Below are 25,704 nucleotides of genomic sequence, written 5' to 3' on the forward strand. Positions count from 1 at the left end.
TCTGTGATCATAACAGCAAGTGAGGAGGAAGCTTGTTGTAAATTGAGGATGATTAAAACCATTGTGCACCAAACAACATTGCAACAACCAGGTGCACCTACAAAACAATGGTATAGGTTGCCTATATTCAATAGGAGAGGCTGCATCACAATCAGTGTTTTTACAGGAGGGATATAGTAACAGAGAGCGTCTGTCTCTCTGCAGAGCATGTGTGATTGACACAGGAGGGATAGAGTGAGGGCAGATTGTCCACTAGTTAATCAGTTGTGGATGGCATTCTCTCAGACTGATCTGAAAAATAAAACTATAAAATGATAAAATAGGTTGCCAAATATAATTGGCTGGACATCAACATACCTTGTCAGACCGCCCATGTAGAGTCTATCCGTGGGAAACACTGACATCTGTATTTATGCAGCTCCATTATCTATGATAAGCAATGCATACAGTGAAAACAAGTTAAAAGAGACTTCAAGAAGTGTTTCACCACTGTAAAGCTGGCCCTTGCACAAAGCTGGGCTGTCTATGCAGTAGAAAGGTCAAATATTATTAAATTGGTGCTACAAAAAAACAGAGAAGAAAGCTGTGGTATTCTTTTTGCTCAAAAGGTTGAAAACCTAAAACAACCAACCAGTAAAGACTCCTACTTATGGGTGACACACTTCGAGTTGGGCAGTGCTTGGTTTGGTGGTACCTAAACAGTACACTAATATGAGGAGAGAAACTGACAATGAACAGGATCATGGTTTATATTTGATCAGCACTGCCTTGTTTTACAGCTTGATTAGAGTTTTTTCAGCCTCCATTTTTACAATAGGGAGGACGCAACCCTTCTCTTGTACAGCTAAACAGAAACTAAAGTGTGTTTCTGAAAAACATTTAAGTTGAGAAACAGACAGTGTAGTAACAGGATCTTGGTTTATAGTTAATCAGCACTGCCTGGTTTTGACAGTTTAGCAAGATATCCCTCATCCAAGAGAGCGAGACAGAGCGGCATCTCTCTCGAACTGACTATACTCTTTGTGTCCTTGGATGCAGCATACAAAATGCGGAACAGCAATCTGTAGTTGATACAACAGCCTGAAAATCCTGCAAAAGTATGAACGTAAAACATGTTTGTTTGGTACAGACCCCAACACTTTACATCTCACATCATCATGAATTAAATAGTTTTTTTGTTCAGTGACAATGCAAATTTGATGCAATAAATGATCATTCCCACTTGTCATGAATCACATTGCAATCTTAATGTCTGTCAAAGATAATCATCACATGATTTTTTTACCGAATCCTGCAGCCCTACATTTTGTCCATCTTGCAATGTACACATACTTTCTGTCTAGTATCTTTTCATCTCAGGAATCTGAGAATCTGTGACGCTGCAGTAAATATTTTCAGAGGGTACTTGTCATTTCCTGTTTCTGGCTGTCCATAGGCCAGCAATTACCTACCAGATATTAGGAATGCAAAGTCAAAGTCAAATTGTGATAAGAGGTTCACTTAGCTATTCCCAAAGCTTTCTGCTGTATCCCATGAACGTGTTTAGTGATTGAAACAGGCTCAGCTTTGGTCACGTAATGACATGTGCATGAATTCTCTGTTCAAAGGTGGTCTCTGGTCTCAGATGGGAATGATCTTTTTCAGGCAGACTCCTGATCAATGCTTTAGACCCAGCTGATGCTGTGATTAGTTTAGTCTGAATTTCACAGACAGCTGATGTTTTCAGTGCTCTTTATATCTCCTCTTCAGTGCCCTTGACGTTTCATGACGTCGATCTCCACAGTTGGTGCAAGAGGTCCTCTTTTTTATTTTACTAGCAGATATCTTCATGGTAAAAATTGAATTCTTCCACCGTAATTACACAAACTCAGAGGTCTTCAACAGGATTCATACCAAGTGATTGTCAAATCATCTAACAGCATGCCAACATCTGACAAACAGTCCATTCCATTAGATAATGCAGTGATGGTGCAGGTGGACAAAGTTTGCAAAAGAGTCCCTCAATTTTTGATGTGTACAACCGAGTGCAACAACAAAAATGCTTTCAGGAGGGACATTTCTAAAGTGTGCACAGTTTTCCCTGTTTGTAAAATTCACCACGTCTCACCTTTCTTTATGATGGCAGGCTTTTAGCTTCACCTTCGAGCATGACCATTGGGACAGCTACAGACACACTGAGGCAACCCTTACCACCATAGTGATCTTTACTGTTAAATACAAAACTCAGATTTTTGACATTGACGTTGTTGCTATTTTTATGATCCATTATGTTCTGTGATAATGTTCAACATTGCTGCTGCTGCTGTTGTGAGAGAAAACAGTGTGAGTGTTGGGTCTCAGGGTTGCATTGAACTGTCTGGTACAAAAGCGCTGTTTGTCTGTGACTGTGTGTGTGTGTGTGTGTGTGTGTGTGTGTGTGTGTGTGTGTGTGTGTGTGTGTGTGTGTGTGTGTGTGTGTGTGTGTGTGTGTGTGTGTGTGTGTGTGTGTGTGTGTGTGTGTGTGTGTGTGTGTGTGTGTGTGTGTGTGTGTGTGTGTGTGTGTGTGTGTGTGAGTGATGCAGAATTCCTGTATTCCACTGTATAGCAAGTTAAATGCAAAACACACCAGACAAATTGCTCATCACTCTTCAACTGGTTGTCTCTATTCAGAGCTGTTTCAGATGGCCACAGTGGTTTTAATCTATTTATGTATCTAAAAAAGCCTCCCTCTGCAGCACATAGCCACTGCTTATGTTGAGACTGTGTTCCAGGGCCAATTTGTCTACAAACGTACAGTCTCTTCAAAACACCCACACTCGTCTCTGACTAGGCCCATACACGGCATAGTCAGTGCACTTTATTAGTCAGCTTGGAGTTTAATAAACAGAGCTCTTGTGTCTGTCGTCCTTCAATCCGAGAGATGAGAAAACAGTTTCTTTTTGTTAACAGATGTCATGGGGAAAAAAAAAAAGTGGAATTGACGCTTTCAGGTCACACTAAACCAAATAAAGAGAAAGAGCTGAGGACAAGTGGAATAGATATGGCTAACTACTTTGTTTTTAACCACTTTTAGCTTAAAAATACTGTATTTTCAACCAGATTACATCTTCATGCACCCAGCATTTCACATTTGTCTTGCTCAGAGCAAGACTGTCATTAACGCAAACTAAGATTTTTGCTGTTTGCAGTGTGGTTCAGGGGTCTCTATTCTAATCAGATTGTTAAATCTATTATTGTCTACAGTCTCATACAGCAACAAAATTCTGTCCAAAATAATTAGATAAACTGTGCATCTCATGGTTAAATTAAATAAACTGATGTTCTTGGTTTAGGTTGTTCCTGGTTTAAATAAACAATTTCCAGTTGTAGATAATTTTATCTAGCTTAAGTGCTAATATATCAGTTTGTGCAGGAACTTTAGGTTGTGTTTATTTCTCAATGTCAAGTGCTAAAAAAAAGTACTTTGGGAATCCATCAAATTCAATACTCAGGCATTGTACTGTACTACTGTAGAACATTTTCAAATGAATCCCATCCCTATATTCTACACAAGTTAAAATGAAGGAATATTGGGAAAACAAACAAAATCTGAAAAACAATGTGCCTCAAAATACTTGCAGCCATTATTTCTCTAATCTGACAAACTTGATTGGTCAGCTGTTATTGAAGAGTCACTGATCATGTTGAACTTACTGTGCAAGCTTACTTGGGCTGCCCTGCTCACAGTTACACCTGCTGACTGATTGATTGACTAATTTCTCTCTTTTGTTCCAGCTCTACGATAAGATCAACACTAAGTCGTCTCCACAGATCAGAAACCCCCCCAGTGATGCCGTGCAGAGAGCCAAAGAGGTGAATAAACACAAAAACACATTTTCTCCTTTCCACAATCACACACTGACTTTGCATACATACAACAAATAAACTTTGCACAAAAAGTAAGGAAATTTGTGTTTGCTGTAACGATGCTTCTTGGCAATAAATCTTATACCGTTGGAAAGCCTGTTTATTTTCCTTTTAAATGGTGCCACATTTGTAAGGAAGATGCATTTGTGGGATGAGCAGGCCATTCCATCCTCTCCACTCCCAAATTCTGGAGGTAGTCTCTGAGAAACCCTGCTCTGTGTGTGACCAGGTTGGTGACCAGCATGAGGAGGAGGAGCCAGGCTGTTGTGGCTGTGTATGGTTCTTCCACACGCTACTGAGGCTCCTGTTTGTTAAATTAATAAATTGTTAAATTGCCAATATGTCTTGTTTCTTCAGACTTCAATCATCCAATCCACCAAACAAGAGTCAATAGCAGAATAAGCTGTTTGGCAGAGAAGATTTGGCAATTTTTTCATGGGCGCAGCCCACATACTCAGCTCTGCTGCTCATCCCACAAATGCATCTTCCTTACAAATGTGGCACCATTTAAAAGGGAAATAAACAGGCTTTCCAACGGTATAAGATTTATTGCCAAGAAGCATCGTTACAGCAAAGAAATAATCTACCAACCAAAAATTTCCTTACTTTTTGTGATATGTTTATATATGCATCTGTATTAACACAAGCATATACACAATGCATGCCATGTCTGTCCTGACTCTCTCTTAAAACACTTCTCACACTTCTGTCAGTGCTCAAGCTGAATTAATCCTTCTGGCCTCTTGCTCACTAAAGTTCTAACTCATGGCTGCTGTGGATCCTTCTGCTCACCTGCTCTGTTCAGTTAGGGCTTCTCAGTATGGGGTCTGGGTACAACCAGCGGCCCTCGAGATGGCCATGGAGAGTACTTCAACTATAATTCTATACCTTGGTGATAATCTTGATTTTGTAAATGTATACCACTACTATGTAATAATCAAAAACTACACAGTGTGGGTCAGTATTGTCTTCGTCATAATATTTGAATTTAAGGGTCTATTTGATGAAAACCTACAAGAAATCCAGACCTCACACTAGTAATATATTATAACTAGAGTGCTTTTTTAAAGTGTATACAGCCCTCTAGGACAGTGGACAGGTGATCATGTCTTTCTCTTTTCTGAAATACTGTTAATATCAGTTTAATGTAATCCTGACCCTGGAGGTTTAAAACATTTTCCAATATTAAATTTGATGGAAGTAAAAAATCAGTTTAGTCATTTTCTGAAATGTTGACCAAACTGGAGATTCTTTTTTGCTTTGTGGCTTCTAGAAGGTCCACTGTCCAATAGGACTGAATCTGGATTATACTTAACACAAGGAGTTAATGGCAGTCCAGCCATGGATAACTAAAGTGTAGGTTGTGATTGTTATTTCAGTGTTCCATTTAACACGGTGATAGCACTACAGCAGCTCTTGCATTCTTTCATTTACTTTATGATATAGAGGGACAATGTCAATGTAGGCCTGTCCCTGTCCTCTTTTATTCACTGTGATAGTGAGAGGAGGCCGCAGCAAGCAGAAGGTTTGTTGTGGAGGTAGCTGTGATATACAACGGAGTCAATATGATGTCACCTATTGGTTTGTCGACTAATGTTCTGAATCCTCAAAAGCCAGAAGTGACCATATGTCGATGGTAGGATGGATACGCATTGCTACACCTCTATCCTGATTGGATCTGACTGAGAACCCAAGCACATAACGTGGTAGCGACTTCTCAAGGTTGCCACATTCTCAATCATGAGACTATTAACTCGTTGGGAAACTGTTTACTAAGGTCATATATTAAGTAAGAGGCAGGGTCATTTTATCATAAGCTTACATAAAATCTGACTTCTTTTTGAAACCAGTAGTTGCTCCCTGCTGGCAATTAGAAAGAATGCAGATTTAATGCACCTCTTCATTGGGCTTTTACCTTTAGGGAATCCAGACCTGATATTGACATCCGTCCTGAGTGATCAATCACAAGTGGACAGTTTCCAGCTCGTCAGTTCACACCTGGCATTAACCTGCGTCTAGAGTGACCATTTGCTATCATATCTCACTTCCCCGTACTATATTATATTTAATACTTACAATAGTGGGACAAATGAACACAATGTCTTTTGCACAAAGTAAGAAATATCTTGTAAACAAAAAATAAATATCATGCATGGCAATGGCCAAATTTACAAGAAGGCCCAAATAGTTAAGAATGTGTTGTAGGGAGTGTTTCACAAAGCTCATAAAGTTTCTCCTGACTCAGCAACTCACAAAAATGAGCAATTTTTGAGTCTTTGGACTTTATTCACTGGTGACAAAGAAGTAACCTATATTTGTTAATGTTATTGTTACTGTATACTGTAAATTCAACATGTTTACCATCAATAAAATGTTGTCTTCTGTCTTAAATTTAATTTGAAAGGTGAAATCAGTTGAAACAGTTCGTTCAAACAGCTGTTAAATGTTGACAGGTAAGAGGCACTTCAGACACAGAAGCAGACAGGCTTGTACAGTGATGCTGCCACAAACGGACAGTTTTTCCAAGAAAAAGCATCTTACTGTATTGCATATATTGCCTTGTGTCACAGAGGATGTCAGTAGGCGGTCCTTTATTGTGACCGAGGACACATGCGCACAAACTGCTAAAAGAATGTGGTCACATGTAGCCCAGACCACGTCTGAATGCGGTCTGACTGATCAGATCTGAAATGCATTTCAGAGGCATTCACATCTGTACTTATACTGTAGCTGTCCACTTGTGACCAGATCACTCAGGATGGATGTTAATACCAAATATGAAGAGGGTCTATCACTGTTCACTTTGATGTCTTTGGAGTGCAGCGATACCACCTCGAGGAAGCCCAACATACGGGGTCCAGACCTTCATGTTTTGAGGCGTTTGGCTAACTGAGCCACTGTGCTGCTCAGTTTGGTTTACAGCTGCACTGAAATGATATTGAATCAAGGAAAGAGGGATTGAGTTATTCATTTATTTATGTTCAGTTACTGAGTCCTCTGTAAGCTTCCTATCAAACTTTAGTGACCTCTTGAGGGTTATTTGTTCATGATCTCACTCACTGTGACACACGCCCATTGTTAGAGCTGCTGAAACCAAAGCCCACTGGCCTGTTCACACAGATCTGTTTCAATAAAGATATCTGGCTTCTGTGTTTGACCTCCTCATTAGATGCTGCTGGATGTAGCGAACACACACACTCCAACAGTGTATTTGTGCTCTAACAGTGTGTTTTGGTACAGAGAGCTACATTATGATCTCCAGGGTCTGACCCTGGTAATGATGAGTTCTCATACACTCTGTTATTTTGGGTTGGTTTGTTTACCTCTCAGTGTACTCTAACAGTCGAGCAGGATGCAGACTGGAGCGGGTGCTTAACAAGCAGTGTGAAAGGAGAGAAGGCATGAGAAAAACGTGAGCAGTGGTGTGTATTGTGAGTGTGTCTATGTGCCCTGTGCATACAGGCGGCTACACATAATGTTGTTGTGTTTTATGTTGTGTGCTTGGTTGAGGGAGCAATTAAAAAGTCTGAGTGGTGAAGGAGTGGGTGAGGGCTGGCATCTTAAATCCCAGCACTTTTAAGACAGGGAAAGCCTTTTAGGGGAGCCGAGCTCTGTTTTATGTGGCTTTGGTGTATGTCAAAGAGACCTAGCTAATTAACACAGCTCTGGTAGACTGTGTCCAAGAGGTTCAAGTCTGCTTATAGAGTCTGGTTAACATTTTCCCACTTAAATCAGTCTTGATGGACCAAGAGTGGAGCCACAACAGATGCGACACTGTCTGCATGGGTGTGAGGGAGTACAACAGACTTTTTTAATCTTCTGTGTGGTGTATTAGTTTTCTGCTGTGTCTTCAGAGAGCCAGGCCCTATAGACACCTCAGCATCAGAAACACGCTACACTCTTATAAGCAAACCAGGGCCTTACTGTAATCATCTCAGACTAGAAAGTTTGTCCTGGCCAGTCTAAACTTCTAAAAGTGAAAAACACAGGAGTGAAAAAATGTTGTCAGCTTTTTATATGTAGGAAAGTAATCATACCTGCTCCAGGACTGAACGGGCTCAGCTTTGTCTTCAACTCATTTGATTTCCCAGCAGCAAATGATGGAACAAATGAACACACATTCTGAGAGGTTGTTCTTCTGACTTTCTTAAATTGTATTAGCTTTATTATCTGTTATTGTGGAAATAACATGGATGCGACAAAGAAGATGTGTTGTCTTAATTACTGAGATCGTTTCAACAATACCTTAATAGCTGTTTCTACTAAAATCTTGCTTTACCGTCAAGAACTCATTTTTCCACTTATTCTGACACCCCAGTCAAGTCAATATGGCTAACATTACCACAACTCAGAGCAGCGAATCAATCATGTGGTTAAAAGAAATACCATTCAGTCTGACTTATCTTTTATATATTTTTTGGATTAAGCAACCTTTGTTATCCCGATTTAACAAGACAAATTAACCTGTTATTATGAGAAAACAAAAGGTCATCCCTCTCATTACTTACAGTCTAGTGTTTTTTAGCTCTGCAGTGCCATGCCAGCACTCATAGATGGTGTCCTGACAAGTGCAGCAACTGTTTTAAGATGAAAATGGTTAAAATTATGACTAAATGATGTACATACTTTATAAGCCTGTACCATTCAAACACCCACCAGTGTGGGTAGATTCTTTTCCCCAGGCCAGTGAGAGGTTGTAGCCTACTGGACAGTAACACATCTGCTTTGAGTTGATCACTGTATGTAAGTCTGTTGTTTCATTCTCTCCTGACTCTACAAAGGATGGACAAATAAACTATTTTAGCTGTTTACACTGTTATGACCATACTATTATTATCTGTCACAGACTTACATAAATGGCATAACTAACACTCTAGCCAGTTACTCCTCACAAGTGTCTTACTTTAAAAAGTCAGTGTGGAAACAAGCACAACATAATAATACTACAGTTACACTTTCTCCCTACAGTAGCCATAATGTAAATATACTCATGTCAAATCAATAGGTGAAACATTCAGATGACATTAGTTCATAAAAAGTTCATATGGTTTGCTTTGAAACTCCCAAACCCAACCAACAGAGCAGTGTGTGTATGTCATGGTCCACTCTTGTCAAGTTGTGGCTCGTGATTAATTATCACGTTATCTCGGGAAAACATTTGTTGTTTCGTGATAATGGCATGAATCACTTGTGATCTGTAAAAACAAATACAATTTAGTTATTACAGGAAAAAGGAGGAAATACTATGTTTGAATATTTTGTACAGTATTTATCACATTATCAATGTGAAAAACTAAAAGAAGATATTGATGATTTTTGTTGTCAGGCGTAAATTTTTTTATTCCTAGAATCAAAATGTGTCATACAGCCGTTCAGGGTGTTCAGTTTTCTTATTTTAAGCCTAAGTAAACTTTTAGTAAGGTTCATTGTGAGATACTGGATCAAATACTAGGCTAGGACTGCTTCAGTACAGTATCACCTCAGATTAACTCATCATTTAACCTCTGTTGTGCCTTAAGGGACTACACCTACCTCCTCCTCTTCTTTACTTCTGTCTGTACTGATTCACTCTGGTTGACACTGACATGCTTTGAACCAATCAGACTGCAGCTTCCAGTGGACTCTTTTGGGTTTCTGACCCAGCAGAGCAGTGTTAAGTGCTTCAAACTTCAACAATGTTTATTTCTTACTGCACTAATACACTTTCTACCTCCAAACTTGCTCAATACATTCTCTGAGTTTTGGAACTAATTTTTCTTGGGAGTGAAGATACCTACTTTGGCTGTAGATACTAATCTCACAAATTGCCCTAATCCAAGGCCCATTCAGACAGGCTATCTTTGATTCACTTTCCCCTGAACTCTGTCATCAGTTAACCTTCACGTGTGAGCTCTCAAAAAAGGACAGTCAGCAGCTTGTATAACCATTCTTCCTGTGTCTTCCTTCACTTAAGAGTTCCTCCCAAGATGAAGCAAGTGGCGCTTTGAAACATCTGGAATATGTAAGCCTCAAGACCTCAATACACCACTGCCATGTTTACAGTGCTAATGAGTAGAGCAGAATTGGAGGTGGTTTGGACTGAGGGTGATTGAAAGTCAAGTCACTACACAAATGGTTATTCATTATAGCTTTTGTTCTAAATCCAGTCGTGGTAAAAAGTTTACATACACATGTCAAGAGCATGTTTATCATGGTAGTCTTCAGTTCCAATGATTTCTACAACTCTCATTTTTCTTTGATGGAATGAGAGGAACACATACTTTGCTAACCTGACTCTAGGCCATGACAAAAAATGGGAAAAGGACGCGGAGTGCGAAATGAACATGAGTAATTTATTCAAATTAACATAAGAAACTAAACAATAAACAGTTAAATAAGGTGTGTATGTCAGTGGCATCAGTGGTGTAAATGTGGATGTGTGGAGAGATGGTGTGGCATGGGTGTTGGTCGAGCAAAACAATAGTTTAAATAAAACAAGAACAGGTGCAGTCGATGGGAGAAAAGAAAGAGTCCCAGCCCAGTCAGAGGCCGGACTTTTGTATCCCCTAGAGCACTGAGACCATGTGTTCCAGACCTGGCTGCTACTGCAATCTTCCTCTGGCAACCTCAGAGAGAGACAGGGAAAGGGTTACAATAACCGACCTGCACAAAATCTCCACCAGTAGCAGGGGCCGTCACACAAAAAACCTTCATGAAGTTTGGTTCAAATCTGAAATTATTATGGGTCTGAAAATGTGACCAAATCTGCTTGATCAAAAATATACATACAGTAACTTGAACAATCAGTTGTGGTGATTATAGAAAGTTATGTGAATCAAATGTTCTTTGTAGCATGGCCTCTTAACTTCTTCTGACTGATTGTGATTGATAACAGCTGCTGACTTTTCTGGGTCCATTTTAATAGGGCTTGTTTGATACAGCCACTAGACTCAGCCACAAACACTACAATGGGAAAGTCTAAAGAGCTCAGCATTGATCTGAAAAACACATTACTGATTTGAACAAGTCAGGAGAGTCACTTGGAGCCATTTCAATGCAGTTACAGGTCCCAAGATCAACTGTACAAACAACTGTTTGTATGTATAAAGTGCATGGCACAGTTGTGTCACTGCCACCATCAGGAAGAAAACACAAACTATCACCTGCTGCTGACAGAAAACTGGTCAGGATGGTCAAGAGTCAAACAAAAACCACCAAAGTCTGCAAAGAATTAGAAGCTGCTGGAAGACAGGTGTCAGTGTCCACAGTCAAGTATGTTTTGCATCAACATGAACCGAGAGGCTGCTGGGCAAGTAAGAAGCTCTTGATCCAGACACAGCACCTTAAAGTTCGACTGAAGTTTGCTGCTGATCACATGGACAAAGAAAAAAACAAAGAAAAGGATTATCTTCAAATTCTTCAGGAAACCCTAAAATCACCAGCAGAAGATTGGCTCTTGGGTGCAGTTGGGTGTTCCAACAGGACAATGATCCCAAACACACATCAAAAGTGGTAAAGGAATGGATCAATCAGGCAAGAATTGAGGTTTGGGAATTTTAAATTTATTTTTATTTTTTTCTTTAATTTTGAAGTCCTGACTTAAACCTAATCGAGAACATGTGGACTGTGCTAATGAAACAAGTCTGTGTCAGGAAGCTAACACATTTAGTTGAACTGATTCTGTCAAGAGGAGTGGTTAAAAATTCAGCCAGATGACTTACCAGAAGCATGTGGATGGCTATCAAAAGTGCCCTTAATTGAGGTGAAAATGGCCGAGAGACATTAGAATTACTGTTTGTCTATATTTGACCCAGCAGATATGGTCATAGAAGACCTCATTTTTGTGATTGTACTCTCAACGGACAAGTGCTTATTTTTTCACTGAAATTAGTACTGATCATCCAAGAAACCCTAAAGAAAATGTTCAAAATGTATTTATGGATATAGATTGCCGAATATTTACAGTAATTTAATTAATCACAATAAATCATTTTGATCATCATCATGAAGAATAATTCATTTTCAAAAATTCATGTCTCCACTACTTTTCACTTTGTTGCAACCACATTTTGATTTTGTGTCGTATTAATATATTTCTATTATATCTGATCAAGTTATTTGGTCCTACATGAAAATGTGAGTGCCACAGCTTCGGACCTGAAAACACACCTCTTAAGATATTTTGACTGTAGATTTTCCCGGGAAGGATTACTTTAATGTTTTTTAAACTTTTTTATTTGAAAGTGTTGCTATTCATTGCAGATATTATATAACCCCACCATCATCATCATCATCATCATCATCATCATCATCATCATCCTAATGCTTTAAAATAGCAATTTTTCATATTTTTCACTGACTGTAATATTACGCTGAATGGTTTATTTTGTAGGTAGTTGTTGTACTGAAATTTTTAGAAAAAATCCATGAAATGAAATGGCAGGGGTTAGGTTAGTTAGTATGGAATGACCCAAAGAGACCTGAGAAAGGATAAAACAAGACAAAGAAAGTACGTAAAGGCAAAACGTTTCAAATTGGCCAGTGTGAGGAGACATCCTATAGTCCTTTGCATTTATAAGGTGCAAAATAATGGAAGGCAGTCTTCCCAATTTTAGTATTTACCTGAGGGGAAACTAGGGTTGAACAGACCTGAGATGTGCTCAGGAATCTCTGTGCCAGTTGTGCCACGTGCTGTTTAGAGGTGAGACTGCTGTCCCAGGTATTTTAAAGACTAGACCATTTCTTTGCCAGTACCATTACATGTATGGATCACAAGGAAGTGAGAACTGTAATTATGGATTCCTGGGAATAAAACACATTGGGCTCTATCTTCCGCTCGGCCCAAGGCAAGTGTCATGGCTAGTATCAGACCGACACAGCTGTCACTTTCACGCCCAGACAGGATTATGATGTGATGCGCCTACTCAGGCAGGTTCACACCATGCATACACTCTGATTTTATGATTTGAGAGGCTGCTTTCAAATATTTTAAACATTTCATGAACGCGGTAATGTACTGTAACAAATATCATGGCACATTTAATCAACCAAACTAAAAGCTGAAGAGGAAACTGGACTGTGTGTGCGTGACCTTTCGATGTGTAGAAGAACAAACAACATTAATTATCATGAAATACTAACTGATCCTGTCAGCAAGTCAGGAGTAAGGACGTATTTCTCCTCTCTCATCCCACCAGTTATTGATCAGGATGATACTTTTTATGACCTGTCCCGCCTGATCCACAGACTGAGAATTGCACACACACAGGGGGACACAGCAGCGCTGTGAGTTGTTGATGGGACAGATGATTGTGAAACGGACCACTTCCCTGTCCCGTACTGAAGAGTGCTGCTGTTTAATATGTGCCAGGCCCTGGCGCACCTGGCTCTTAAACGGAATGGGAGAAAACACTTGGATTGGTTTGATTTATGTTCTGCCCAAAACACACCCATGACTAATACAGAGTCTAAATACCACCTCTTTGCAACTTGCACCACACTTTGCGCCCAGATTATCCACCGTTTTACTAGCAAAATGGACTTGGACACGCCCTAAACACACCTAAACGCTATAGAACATCTAAATAGGGCCCATTCTCTCCTTTCAGCGTTCAGTACACACTTGTGGTCATAGCATATGGGTTGGATATGCCAATGAGTGCTCTTGAGCATAACAAGTAGGCTGAATTTGTTACAGTTTAGAGGTGAACACTGACTGACGGGGTAACTTAAGGAAGAGAGTGTATCATAACTTCACAATGCAGGTTTCAGTAGTACTCATACACCCCCTCAGAGGCCTCACCTCGACAATGCCACATTCACCAGTCAGGCGCAACATAACTAGAGCTGACATCAAACAAAGTCACGTCAAAAGGGCAGGAGGAGGGGCAAAGCCTTGACCGAGTTCCTTGACTCACTGAGTGGCATCCAAAGTTGGTCTCACATTGGCTGTAAAGATGTTGGAGGCGGTGTCAGGGGAAGTTTTAGGGGGACTATAAGGTTGTTGGGTCACTCTCCAGACGCTGTCTGAGCTGCGGCAGGTACAGTAGGGTGCAAAGGTATGAGTGTGTGATTTGGGCGTGAAGAAGAAGAGCTAATGTGGCTTAAGAACAAACATTTATGATGCTTTTTCTCCTTTCACCTTCAGGTACTGGAAGAAATCTCCTGCTACCCAGAGAACCACGAAGCTAAAGAACTCAGACGGATACTAACCCAGCCACATTTCATGGTGAGTCAAAAAAACAGTTCCTCAGACTGTGAAGTGAGACAGGAATGGAGGTGTAGATGGAGGTCAGTAAGGCGTGTCTGATGCGATGTGCTGTGTCGGGTCAGAGGCCTGGCTCCCTCATAGTGCTACAAAAGCATAAACTGACATAGGGAGGGAGAAAAAGAGGCGCCATCGTGTGCTACATTCCAACGAGTTCAAGATAGAGCAAAGTGAAGGCAACACCACATGACGCATGTGAGGATTCTGTGTTTTGTTTCTGAGTGTTTTAGTGGATTTGAATGCTTTTAGGGAAGAAAAATTTGAAATTGTTAAACATTTAGTGAAAGATGATTATTTGTCTCTTTCTGAGATTGAGTTGAGAAGATTAATAAAAACTCTAATGTCTGTGCATTATGTGCAGAGGTCAGGCCAAGAGGCAGTTAGCTTTAGCTTAGCATCAAGACTAGAATTGGGGAAAGGTAACAAAATTATCAAACCTATCAGCACGCTAAAGCTCACTGAGACATGTACCTTGTCTGCTTATTTGAACAAAAACCCAGGTGTAAAAATGATTAAGTTGTGGTTTTCGATCTTGGACAGAGACGGCGAGGGTTGTCGTCACTGTGAGGTTACTCGGCACCTGCTAAGCCAAACTAACCGGCTGCTGGCTGAAGCTTCATATTCAACCAACAGATATAAGAGTGATGTCAATCTTTTCCTTTGAAGCAACAAGAAAGCAAATAATTGTATTTCCCAAAATATCAAATATTTCTTTTATCACAAAAAACAAAAAAAGAGAAAAGAAAATTCCTCTGAAGCTCACAAATGAGCATTTTATATCTGGATACTTCTGAATAAAAACAGAAAAAGAAACAATTAGTAGTTTTAAGAGGAGTTAGTTTCCATAACTATTCATTGACAAACAACATTTAATCCATCCACCCCAGGCATGGAAGGATTAGTTAACCCCTTAACCCTGCCGTCATTGGGGGGCAGTCACACACAAACTTACACACACACACACACACACACACACACACACACACACAGTTCTTAACTTCCTCTATGTCATGGAACTTGAAGTTTCTTTTGTGTGTGATGTAGGTTGACATGGAAGTTAGAGTTGCTGCCATCGCCTTCATGTCTCTGGCTCTCTGATCTGCTCTCTTTCCTTGACCGTGTGTGCGTGCGTGTTTGTATGACGCTGGAAGACTGACAGATTTTCCCTTTGTGGAGGTTTGATTACTGTCTTCTGAAGCTGGGACTGGTTTGTTATAGTGCCACTCAAGGGCTTCTGTGGCTGTCAGAAAAGTAGAGTGGAACACTGGATGTGAGGCACAAGGCGCGTCCTGATTTAGCTCAGACAGTCAGAGGGGCTACAGACCAGAGACACCTGTGGAAAAGGGAGAATACCTTAAACTACAGTAGAGTACAGAGACAAGTGGTGATGTAAATTCCTCCAGCTCTTCAGTGGTGTTATCCTCAAGTGAGGCAATATTTCCGGGGTTCAGGATACTGCTCACTTTTGAGTCAATGTAAAAATTATTGCTGTTACATAACAAGTGTAGAGGGCTTCTCATCTGTGCATTTACATATTATACAGAAGAGTTTGTACATTTGACGTTCCACTTGTTTCTGGCAGGTGAGTCCTCAGATTTGTATCAGCAAACACCCTTATATTTGTTTGTAATTGTGTCATCTGTAGTAGAACCTAAAATACTTCTACACACTGCCTCTCAGATGCTGGTGTTGTGATTATCACATCATCATTCTCACGAGTGTATTCAATATATGTAAGCAAACAAATTAACAAGTTGGTTTGTTGGTTTCTTAGCCGGATTACACAAAAACTATTGAATGGATTTCCATGAAACTTCAATGGAGGATGGGTCTCGCCCAGAATAGACCCCATTCATTTTTGGTCCAAATCCAGATAAAGGGACGGATCCAGGACATTGTCTTGGACTTCTGAAAGAGGACCACCTCACACTCCACTGTATTTGTTTCCATATAAAGTCTGAGCGTGGCCTCATTCTAATGTGTGTCCACAGGCCTTGTTGCAGGCCCACGACGTGGTGGCCCACGAGGTTTACAGTGACGAGGCTCTGAGGGTGACCCCTCCACCCACCTCGCCCTACCTAAACGGAGACTCCCCAGAGAGCACCAACGGAGACATGGACCTGGAGAACGTTACCAGAGTCCGCCTGGTCCAGTTCCAGAAGAATACAGACGAGCCAATGGTACAGAGTTAAACAAACTTGCTGCACCCACTCACACATTTCCACTGAGATAACACTTAACACTTATTGTTAAGAGCTCCTTCACTGTATCATCCACTGGTTCTAGTTTTGCATGTGTTTGTGTGTTAATTCATGCAGGGTATCACGCTGAAGATGAATGACTCAAACCACTGCATCGTTGCAAGGATAATGCACGGAGGAATGATCCATAGACAAGGTACACTTGTTCATTCTCACAGCTCACATGTATGCCTACACCATTATAAGAGGATTTTCATAAATTGCTTCCTACAATCTATAAAAACTCAGGTTGACTATTCATTGACTGATCAACAAACCAAAATTGAACCGAGAGCCATGCCTTGTAAAATAGTCACATTTGCAGACGTGCTGCTGAAAAGCAAAAAAAAAAAGCAGTTATATCTTTGAGAGTTGTCGTACTAAATTTCAGGAGTTGAATATAATTCAAATAGTGAAAAAATAATACTAATCCAATGCTGATTTTACAATTCCATGTGAGTGAATCTCGCTCTTGGGCCCCATGTCCATAGCATTTTATTCTGACAGAAAAGCTCTGGCAGTGCACTGCAGAGCACTGGGATGAAGCGCTTATGCAGCAAGAAAAAAAAACACTGACATTTTTAATTGACATTAGCTAGGTGCAAAGGTGGGAAGCAACAAAGCACAAATACTTTGTTACTGTAATTTTTCAGGTATCTGTACCACATCTTTTATTTTCAAAACAGGCTCGTTATTTTAGTTTGATGCATTTGAGGGGAATTATGGATTCCTTTTGTTTTGCGTCATCGCACGCCGCCTTCCCAACATCACAAGACTGATTTCAACCTATCAGTGCACATCACACACGGCAGACACAGCGAAATTAAATGACGTAAAAGACGTGAGAAGACGTAAACAGACAGAGAGGGAGACTGGAATGGGGAGAAAAGGCTGTTAGTGTCTCGTCTCTGCAGAGAGTTTCTTATTTTCTCACTTTGTTGCTGCTCGGGACGCTTTACCAACACAAAATGTGACTCGATCTTTACGTCTGGAAATGAGACTCAACAATCAGCTATCTTTGTGGTGCGTTTAGGAACGGCTGGGACAAATCCTACTGATTCTACCTTTAACTTTAATAGTCTTTGAATGACATTAATATGACGAGAGCTTCAGTTAGCTTTGGACAGAAATAGCCAGTAGAAATGTCCTTCAGAGCGATACTTTTTACTTTTATACTTTGAGTACATTTCAGAGCCTGTACTTGAATCGATACTTCTCCTTTTACAGTCTTTTTATACACAAGGATCTATACTTTTATTTGAATGAAGAACATGTGCACTATTGCCACCTCTGTGTAGGTCAGGGGTCAGCAACCTTTACTATCAAAAGAACCATTTTTGCCCCTGTCCTGCGCCAAAAAATCTGTCTGGAACCGCAAAACATATTTGTGTCTTATAATGAAGGTAACGCAGCCTAGAAAGTTTTAATTAGTTTGTCAAGATTATTAATAGGCCTAAATGAGCATTCATTTATATTTTCACATGAAGCGGCTACTCTGCAGAGGGCTACTTATGCTTTCAGTATCAGGTAGTTGAACTTTGCATTTTCATTTCAATGATGCCATGTTTTGGTGCATTTAAGAAACAAAAGAAGTAGCCTACAATAAATAGAAATAGAGTAGCAATACAGAACTATATATGCAGACCTACTTAAGTCCTCCCTGTGTTTGTGAAAATGTAAAATGATGAGAAGTCCGGTGTAGGTTCTTATTCCTCAAAGTGCAGCTGGAGACCTGCGGGGGTACCCTCCTGCAGCAAAAATCCATATAACGGGCGTCAATGTGCCCGAGACGAAAAGGTCCATAAAACTACACAAAAACTTTGTAATATTCCTCCATACTGCTCGTCTGCTGCAATCCAAGTGTCCTGAAGTGGCGACATCCAGAGTTTACTCGAATACTCGAAACGTCATTTAGTACATTTTTACAGCCTAAACAGTCACTATACTACATCTGCCTGGAGGCATGCTCCCACGTGCACGCGAGTCTCCCTCACAGCGGTTTGCACTACGGAAGCCGCGCCAGACAAGATGAACAGAACTCGCGATAGATACACACCAGTATTTACATCCCTCTATGAGGTTCAAAGTTTCAAATCACTAGTGCAGCAGATCCCTCTTGTGTTTGTGTGTCGCTCGGTCGCTCACAGCAGGATGTAAATGTAAATGTGTATCTATCGCGAGTTCTGTTGATCTTATCTGGCGCAGTTTCCGTAGTGCAAACCGCTGTGAGGGAGAGTCGCGTGAACGCGGGAGCCTGAACACACAAGAAAATTAGATGATTTTGTCACATCGGATGAAGAATAAAATTATCTTCATTATAACCTCACTTCCAATGTGCAATTGTTAATGTCCTACCAACTATCAGTTGCATGACAGTGGCATAGGCAATGCATAAGCCTGTGTATACAGCATCTAGGTCTATAATAAATATAGGCTAAAATTGAGCATTAAAAATTCAATTGCTACAGTAATTACCTTAATCATAAGGAGTGAAGTTCAAGTTGGATTATAATGGAAGATTGACAACACTTTATCTTCTAAGTAGCATTTACTATAGGGTACAGCTTTGTCTGTTATGACAAATGGTACAATATCACTTCTATGGCTGTTTCAATATTTCATTTAGTTGGAAAAACAGCTTAAGTTTGCATGAAACATCATGTAAATATTATGTAAATCTATAGGCGGCAGAGAGGGATTGGAACATTTTAGATTTTCTTCTGTTAAAAGTGCTATTTGTAAGAAAAGTTGTTTTTTTTAGTCTTATTCCCAACTCGTCAAAAACTGGTGCTTTGCGATGGCAGCCAACCCGTGCTACAATCCCAGAGCGGCATTATTTGATCGGCTGGGGATGAGACTCAAAAATCAACTTTTCTTACAAATAGCACCTTTAAGGTAAATAAATGGACAGTGAGAATTTAAAAAAATGAAGCTCTTCCTTCATCTTCACTTTAAAAGGAGACAACAATGACAAGATGACAAGAGTTCACTCCATGCATCCATTTTGCCAGACTTTTCAACAGCTGCTCTTGAGGTTGAAGGCACTGCTGTTTTTTTGTGACTGTAGCATACCGTTAACTAACCCCTACTAAATCTATTATGTGGTGATTGGAAAGCCATCTTGATGACAAAGCACACTTTTCTCTACTGTAGCTGTGAGGGGGAAAACAGCAACAGAGCCTAATGAAATAAAATGTGGCTCTGTAATGAGGAAAACATTTTGATCACACATTTGTCTTTATCCTCCCTTGTCTCTCTGTCAAAGCTCACTTGTCCATTCCTTTCAGGAACGTTGCATGTTGGAGATGAGATCAGGGAGATCAACAGTATCAGTGTAGCCAACCAGACTGTCGAGCAGCTGCAGAAGATGCTGGTGAGTGCATGTGTTTGTGTAAGCTGCTGACTTTTAATGTCTTAGTAAGTGCTACGATGTTGTTATCACTACATACTGTTAATCAGTAAAATCTCATATCTTCATATCTGAACTAAAATAGACCAAACTGTGTGTGTGTGTGTGTGTGTGTGTGTGTGTGTGTGTGTGTGTGTGTGTGTGTGTGTGTGTGTGTGTGTGTGTGTGTGTGTGTGTGTGTGTGTGTGTGTCCACAGAGGGAGATGAGAGGCAGCATCACATTCAAAATAGTGCCAAGTTACCGGACGCAGGGCTCTTCGTGTGAGGTAACACCTCCTCCTCTTCACTGCTGATTGTGATATGCTGATCATATTACTAACTGCCCGCCGTACTGAGTGTGTGTGTGCGTGTAACCCAAGGATGTTGTGTGTGGGGTGTGCTGTGTGTGTGTATGTGTTTTGCTGTGTTTTGCTGGGGCTGGGTCAGATATTTAGCACACCAATTTCACAATGAAGATACCGGAACCTCCCTCTCCCCCTCTGGTCCAGGAATGAGCCACACCTCTCTGTGTGATCCCACCCTGCTCCTGCCCACAGACCACCACAACTGTACAAACTCTCACGCACTACAAAGGTGGACCAAATAACAGGAACATCTTAAATTTAATATTTATAAATTCAGTATGAGGCTCATAATGTTTGTGCAAACAGTGCAGACTTACCTAATGTACAAAAATATGCTCTCCTTGTGATGAAATGATGTGATGAAAGACACAATGGGAAATTGCTTTGCACTGCCTCAGAAATAACCATCAAGTTGAAGCTGCACTGCGCAACAAAAACACAGGCATATATTAATATATATAACATTGTTGTATGATAAGTTGTATTTATTGTGGTTCCGCACTAATGACAGCCGATTCCAGAGGCATTATGATTTTGGGTTGTTCATCCCATTCTTGTGAATGCAATATCTCAGGGACGCCTGGAGGGAATTTCATTACATGCGGCACACTTGGATTCAGGGATGAACTGAAACTGATCAGGCTTTGATGGTCAAGGGGCCACTGTTTTTTAAGCCATAACTCACGACTTCATACGCTCAAAATTTCACACTTATGTCTATAGGGATAAAAGTGAGGAAGTGAAGACATTTCATATCCAAAAGTTCAAAGTTCAGTTTCACTGTAACAGCATTTTGTTCTGCAAAAACATGCAACACACCATAACTCCCCCTAAGAAGGGGAGATTGTGACCATATTAGGCATTTGGCCAGATACTGAATTTGTGACAGTTATCTTGAGTGTCCACCTTGAAACTGTGCTGATTGTAGAGATCTTCTGTGCTACTGGGTTGAAGGTGTGTGAAGCATCCACATTTTAGAATTTGTAGCTTCAATGCAGCAACATCCATATTTAAACTATTGTAGTCCCCCATAAGCTCAGGTTTAGCTGATATTGAGATTCAGGTGATTTTACTCTTGCACCTTAGGAAAATCAGTCCTCTGTACTCCTCTATAAAAAAATAGTTTCTAAGTGAAGACAGCATGTTCTTGACTGGCAAATATTCACTGGAATCATACATGTCCATATAGTGAGAACTGCCAATCAGCCCAGAGCTACACTTTATCAAATTATTCGAATTCTTCACAACATATAATATATTATGAGTCTGGACAGACATGAACGTAAACTTGACTGGTGCGCGGAGGCATACAGCTGAAAGGTGTTGATTCTAGTATATACAGTGTATAGCATCCTTCAGTTAGAGAGCCCAAAGAGCTCCCTGTAGAGAGAAACTCAAGTCCAAAAACAAGATATAAAGTACTATAAATGCAGCAGCATAAAGTGAAGTGTACAAACCAATAATTCAGACACAAAACAATATAAGCATTCCAAAACTAACTGGAAGGACTGGAAGTTTTATTGCCCTTTTAATGGACTCTGGATCAACTCACAGGCTAAACTAGTATATCTAAGTGACCTTTTGTGACAGAAGGAGATTTAATTATTAGTCTGGCACCTAGCTATGTATGACTCTTTTAAACCAGTGCCAAAGATTCTAAAATTGAACTGACTTTAGGGTAAAACTCAGTTACAGCTCCGCTGCCACAGCCACTCAACACAGCTTTTATTTTAAAAGGTCAGATGTGCAAACTACAGCCCTGCTCAAACTTTTGCAATTTTTAGCTGAAGACAATAAAACAATAACCAAATATAACTTAATAAATTGTATGTATAAATTATCATCATTAAAATACTTTTATTTATATTTATCTATGGTGATCAAAGGTGATTTGTCATTATACTTTTGATTTATTCATTTGATTAGAAGCTTTATTTTCAGCATACAATTTAGATTTTAAAACACATTGGTAGATTAATCTCCTCTACTCCATTTTCACTAGATTTATATAAATATTATCACACACACACATATCTCAGAGTACAGAGATGTTTATTTGTGGTTTTGAGCTGTGATGGTCTGTGTAAGGGATGACTTCATGGGCTTGGCTGCTCAGTAGCAAATGTAAGTCTACCGCCCCCCTGTGCTGATTTAAGGACGTGCAGGCTAGAGGACTGCTGATCATGTTCTCACCCATGTCTTGTTGACGCATTTCATTACGTCAGCACTGTGGTGGGTCTCTATTGTGGTTGCTTCCCAGAAGTGTGTGTCTGGTAAGTGTGTGTGTGTGTGTGTGTGTGTGTGTGTGTGTGTGTGTGTGTGTGTGTGTGTGTGTGTGTGTGTGTGTGTGTGTGTGTGTGTGTGTGTGTGTGTGCGCGCGCGCGCGCGCGCGCGTCTCTGAGCTCTGTGTATATGGCCACAAGCTCATGGATATTTGTATGAGATCGAGTGTGTGTATGTGTGTGTGGAAGCTGTGCGCTGCTGATCTGTGTGTCTTATTTCAGAAAGAGTCCCCCACCACCTCCAGGCAGTCCCCTGCCAATGGCCACTCCAGCATTAACAGTTCTATCTTGGTAAGGACCCCCACCCCCCAAAAAAACCCTACAGAAAGACCCCAAACCAGTTCTCTCTTCTCCCCCCTCCAGTGCGTCTCATTTGTTACGTTAATGTGTCATGGTATTTTTACATGTCTCTGTCTTCCAGTCAGTTAATCGTCTTGTCCGTGTAGATGTCTGTTCATCGTGAGCTGTGTTAATTTCCTTAGTTGTAACTGTTAAAGCATTAGTAACAGTAGAATTAACAGTAGGCGGGTCATACCGTAGATCTCCTGAGTCAATCCTGTGTCATTCTCCCAGTTCATCTGTTTGAGCCAAAGACCCCCCAGGTCCGATATCTCAGTTAACAAATTGGTGTGCCTCATAAAACCTGCTGCGTGCTGTGCCTCATTGCTACAACACACTAGGCGTCCTGTGGTCTCAGTGATGCAGGGGACACACTCGGGGCTCCTGCTGTGCATTACACTAAACCTCATCAGGTTGCGCAGTTTCTTTGTCTCTACTCCAAGGCTCCAGACAGACACTGTGGTCATGCTGATGTTGCAGCTGCTTTGCTTGCTCTGTGCTCGCGTTTTGCTCCACAGCCAGATCTGTTTTAAGAGATAGAATTACTCTGTTCTTTTTTTCACTGTCTTCTCTCTGTCCATTTTGCAAGAGCAGATTGCAGATGAATGTGCATGTATTGTTTAAGTTTCACAAAATGATACCTGAATGCTTTTTTTAACTGTTATACTTTGTATTTGAAGGAATTCAGACCTAGTGTAACCATCCGCCCTGAGTGATCCAATAATAAGTGGACAGCTTTAGGTCCGTCAGTCCGCACCTGGCATTAACATGCATCTCGAGTGACCACCTGTGGTCAGATCTCACTTCCCCGCTCTGTATGCAAATATACACATACATCACTGGAAAAAACAGACAGTGTTTTGTTCATGAAAAAAGAAATATCTTCATGTATAACATTTGTCAAATTTACAAGAAGGCCCAAATAGCATGTGCTGTAGACAGTGGTTCACAAAGGTTATTTCTCCTAACTCAACTGTCAAGATTGAGGGATTTTTTTAAGGGGGTCTGGGGATTTTCTCCACAGGTGACAAAGTTGCCTATATTGGTTACTGTTACATGTAACCGTATTTGTAAAATTCTACATGTTTACCGTCAATAAAATGTTGTCTTCTTTCATAAATTTGATGTATATGGTAAAATCAGTTGAACCAGTGTGTTCAAACAGCTGCTAAATGTTCAGGTAAGACACAATTTAGACAATAAGCAGACACACAAACTGACACTTTACAAGGAAACAAACAACTAAATGTATTACATGAAATGCTGACTTTAGTAGAAGGCTCAGATGATTTAGAATTTGTTGTAGCTGTTTCACAAAATTTGTGAAGTTCACGCAGCAGCTTTTAAAAACATGCGATTTGTAAGGGGATATTATGGTTATTAGTTCAATGGTTGGTTGAAACTGCTAACAGACAGGTTAGAGAGACCAAACATGTCGTTTACATTACTTCTTCTCCTTCTTCTTCTTCTTCTTCTTCTTTTTCTTCGCCTTCTTCTTCTTCACCTTAGTCTCTTCTTCTTCTTTGTCTTCGTCTTCCTCTTCTTCTCCTTCGTCTCTTTTTCTTCTTTTTCTTCTTCTCCTCCTTTTTTTCTTCTTCTTCTTCATCTCGTTCTACTCTTCTTCTTTTTCTTCTTCTTCTTCTTCTTCTTCTTCTTCTTGCGTCCTCAATGCATCTCAGGGGCATTCACATCTGTACTTAGAGCTGTCCACTTGCGATCAGAGAACTCAGGACGGATATCGATACCAACTGTGAACTGCCTCTTTGTGTCTCACAGTTAACCATGCCTTTCTGTCATAAATGGTTTACTTCTACAGGACCTGCCATCCACCATTCAGCCCAAGGGTCGACAGGTGAATAAAAGCCACTCACTCACTCACTTACTCACTCACTCATCTGTACTCACTAGCATCTTATACAATGCATACAATCGCTCCACTTTATACAGAGGTATGTGTCTCAATTTTCCCTAACCCTCCTTTCTACTTTATAAAATGTATCAGTATAGTTTGGATTGATTTACAAGATAGTTGTTTTGTTCAGGCTGGGGTTTACTCTAACAACTACACCTCCCCTCCACAGACAAACACACCAAAACAGTCACACTACAGTGATCACTTGATGTTCTGCTGAGTGGATGAAGCACCACCTCTGCAGCTAATTATTTGGTCACAGAGCCCTCACATTAATGCTAAAGAATCAGTCTGAGACAGTTCTGTAGATAATCAGACCTTTTCCAAAATGTAGTTGATTCAAATAGAGCAACACTGTGAGAGAAAACCAACACATGGCAGCAGTATGATGCTCCACCATTGAACACTCTGTCTTTCCTCAAAAAACACTTGTGCTGCATAAGCATGATGTATGTGATCTGAGGTTGACAGGACATCCACCTGGATCGACTCGGGTAGGACTTCAACTACTAATTATTTTCCCAATTGATTTGTTAGTAACCTTTTTGGCATTCCAATGTCTCATGATCATATCTTCACATTGCTTGAATCGTCTGGGCAACAGTCCAAAACCCAAACATATTTAATTTACAATGATAGAACAAAGCAGAAAATACTTGTATTAAAGATGCAACGTATGCAGACCATTCAGCTGATGTGCAGCAAAATATTTTTTTTACTGGTTACAACTGCAGCTCACATACAGTGTAGTGTTGTGTGACACTACATTTGTGTGTCATTTCCTATTTACAGGTGCTTTCATTCAACAAAAACATCAACACTTTATGACCCAGCAGCCACTCCATGGATGGTCCGCATATGTTACAAATTCAATGTAGCCAGCCTGTTAGAAGCTGATACCAGAGAAAGTTTGGCATTTTCAAAACAATTACTTGATTATCAAGATAGTTGTCTGTCACTCGACTAATCGTTTGAGTCCTATACTAAGGCATTCGACATACTGAAATAGTGACCAATGGAACAGGATCCTGTGTTGACTCACTATGA

At 40.3% G+C, this 25,704-nt stretch overlaps 1 protein-coding gene across 19 annotated transcripts in view; it reads left to right on the plus strand.

The window, feature by feature from the left end:
- caska (calcium/calmodulin-dependent serine protein kinase a) overlaps nucleotides 1-25,704 on the plus strand; it is a 161,712-nt gene that overhangs the window by 118,857 nt on the left and 17,151 nt on the right. For 5 of the 19 annotated variants that reach the window (XM_084361600.1, XM_084361603.1, XM_084361604.1 and 2 more), the window contains 8 exons: nucleotides 3,754-3,831; nucleotides 14,012-14,092; nucleotides 16,123-16,311; nucleotides 16,450-16,528; nucleotides 19,659-19,744; nucleotides 19,978-20,046; nucleotides 22,629-22,697; nucleotides 24,562-24,597. In XM_084361600.1, the coding sequence (XP_084217726.1) occupies nucleotides 3,754-3,831; nucleotides 14,012-14,092; nucleotides 16,123-16,311; nucleotides 16,450-16,528; nucleotides 19,659-19,744; nucleotides 19,978-20,046; nucleotides 22,629-22,697; nucleotides 24,562-24,597 (687 nt within the window). Of the gene's footprint in view, nucleotides 1-3,753; nucleotides 3,832-9,838; nucleotides 9,887-14,011; nucleotides 14,093-16,122; nucleotides 16,312-16,449; nucleotides 16,529-19,658; nucleotides 19,745-19,977; nucleotides 20,047-22,628; nucleotides 22,698-24,561; nucleotides 24,598-25,100; nucleotides 25,152-25,704 lie in introns of all 19 variants that reach the window. The other 14 variants (XM_084361599.1, XM_084361610.1, XM_084361611.1 and 11 more) reach the window with 6 other exon arrangements.

Source organism: Pagrus pagrus, assembly GCF_965226575.1.
Source record: "Pagrus pagrus genome assembly, chromosome: 9".
Taxonomy (NCBI): Eukaryota; Metazoa; Chordata; class Actinopteri; order Spariformes; family Sparidae; genus Pagrus; species Pagrus pagrus.